This window comes from Meleagris gallopavo, chromosome 22, assembly GCF_000146605.3.
Source record: "Meleagris gallopavo isolate NT-WF06-2002-E0010 breed Aviagen turkey brand Nicholas breeding stock chromosome 22, Turkey_5.1, whole genome shotgun sequence".
Lineage (NCBI taxonomy): Eukaryota > Metazoa > Chordata > Aves > Galliformes > Phasianidae > Meleagris > Meleagris gallopavo.
Window position 1 is genome coordinate 589,191 of NC_015032.2, and position 2,019 is coordinate 591,209.

At 60.1% G+C, this 2,019-nt stretch overlaps 1 protein-coding gene across 1 annotated transcript in view; it reads right to left on the reverse strand.

The window, feature by feature from the left end:
* TP53INP2 (tumor protein p53 inducible nuclear protein 2) overlaps nucleotides 1-2,019 on the reverse strand; it is a 21,484-nt gene that overhangs the window by 5,809 nt on the left and 13,656 nt on the right. Inside the window, exons 3-4 of the mRNA XM_010722255.3 lie at nucleotides 1,759-1,888; nucleotides 7-175 (exon numbers count right to left, since the gene is read on the reverse strand). Of these exons, the coding sequence (XP_010720557.1) occupies nucleotides 7-175; nucleotides 1,759-1,888 (299 nt within the window). The remainder of the gene's footprint in view (nucleotides 1-6; nucleotides 176-1,758; nucleotides 1,889-2,019) is intronic.

Here is a 2,019-nt window from a genome sequence, read left to right on the forward strand (position 1 = left end):
GCGGGCCCGATCCTGCCGCTGCAGCGCCTTCTGGCTGAGCCACGGCTTCTCGGCCAGCTGCTTGGCCCGCTGCACCCGCCGTGCCTGGCTGACCTTCTCCAGGACGGCGGCCTTCACCGACAGGGATGTGCTGCGGTGCGGTACGTGCCGCTCCAGCTGGGGCTCCGGCACCTCCCTGTGGGAACACAGGACTGTCAGAGGTCGGTGGCGCCTGGGGCTCCCATCACGCAATCCCAGCACACATCCCGCACATAAGCAGCCCGCGCCCTCCTGTGCCCCCGCTCCGTGCGGAGCCCATCCCCACAGTTGCCATGCGTAGGCTGTGGGATGGTCTGGGCAGGGCCCTGCTTGACCTATGCTGCTACCAGCATGCTCAAACCCGGCGGGTAGGAGCCACGCACAGCCCATGGCCCTGTTGTGCCCATCCTGCTCCCAAAGCAGATTCGCTCCCCTGCCTGTTCCTTGGCTCCCCTTGGCCTCCCTCCTCTTTCACCCACCAGTACTGAGGTTCCTCTAGAGATGGCACTGCGGCCCTCAGAAGGGCTTCGCAAATGGAGGAGGCCAGGAGGGACATCATCCCCTGGCCAAACAGGTTCACCTCCAATTCTGCCTTGCAAGGCTAGGTAAACAGTAATGCTGTGACATGGGGAATGCTTCCCTGCCCCGGGGGAAAGATTCACAGGGACAAGGCAGCAGCAACCCAGCACAGCAGCACCAAGGTTGGCCAGCTGGACACGGTCAGGGCTTTCCTGAGCACTGTGAGGGACAGCCCTTGGGAGAGGACAGAGCTCCCCACGCTGCACAGAGGCTGCAGCTGCAGGAAGGGCAGATCATAGGCTGCATCCTGCCAGCTCCCAGGGAAGGGGATGGCGGGGGGCTGGGTTTTGTTTGCACCTCAGCTAGGTGGCAGATTATGGCATCTCTGTTTAACTATCCCCCATTATGCTGGAATATGGGTCAGAAAGAAAGGTCTGCGCCCACATGTGGTGGGTGAAGGGGAGAGCACCCTGTCCCACTGCCGCACACAGTGGGAGCATGACCTGAGCCAGAGAGCCAGGAGGGAGAGCTGGTGGCAGCAGGCTGCAGCATTCCCCTATATGGGGAAAATAGGGGCTCAAGGACACCGATGTGCTCAGGGCCACCCCCTCCTGGTGGGGCTTCTTTGCTCATGCTGTACTTATGCAAGCCACCAGGCTTAAGCCCAGCCTGTCAGACTCCCCAGCCTAGCAGTGGGGTGACATGCAATATGCAGGAGAGGATGAGGACAAGGCCAGTGCCTTCCCAGCAGCGAGCACAAAGAAACTGTTTCACGTGGCCAGTCCCATGCCCACAGCCATCTTAACATGGTCCTCGTGCATGCCAGAATATTTTCAGGCATGGGGGCTGCTGTCTTTGCATGGCGCTGGCCAAGGCATCCTGCCAAGTAGGACATGGGGACACTGATGTCAATGACTCACAAGATGGCTTAGGTTGGAAGTGACCTTCAAAGATCATCACACCCAAACCCCTGCCACGGGCATCTTTAACAGACCAGGTTGCTCAAAGCTGACCTTAAACACCTCTAATGACAATGGTGCATCCACAACATCTCTGATCAACCTGTTCTAATGTCTTATCACCTTTGGCATTAAATATTTCCCTAAGCCAACCTCAATCTATCTCTTCAAAGCACCGACCCCAGGTCCCCCCAGGGTGAGCAGCACTGGCAAAACTCTGCAGGCTGTATGTGACCACCCCGGTCCCTGAGCTCGCACTCACCCGGCAGCATCGTCCTGAGGCACCTCTGCATCCAGCTCAAGGGTGCTGGTGACATAGACAGACATGCTGGGGTGCTCGATGAGCAGGTCCTCCATTGGGCTGCTGCCCACGCCGTCGGGGCCGGGCTCCTCTGCAGTAAAACAGGGGGGAGGGTGACAAACCAACTCTCGTCCATCAAGCAGGGGCTGGGCAGGGTGGGCGTGGGGCTGCCGGTGTGAGCTGGGACCGGGGCCGGTGGCAAGGCAGGTGGTGGTGCCGGAC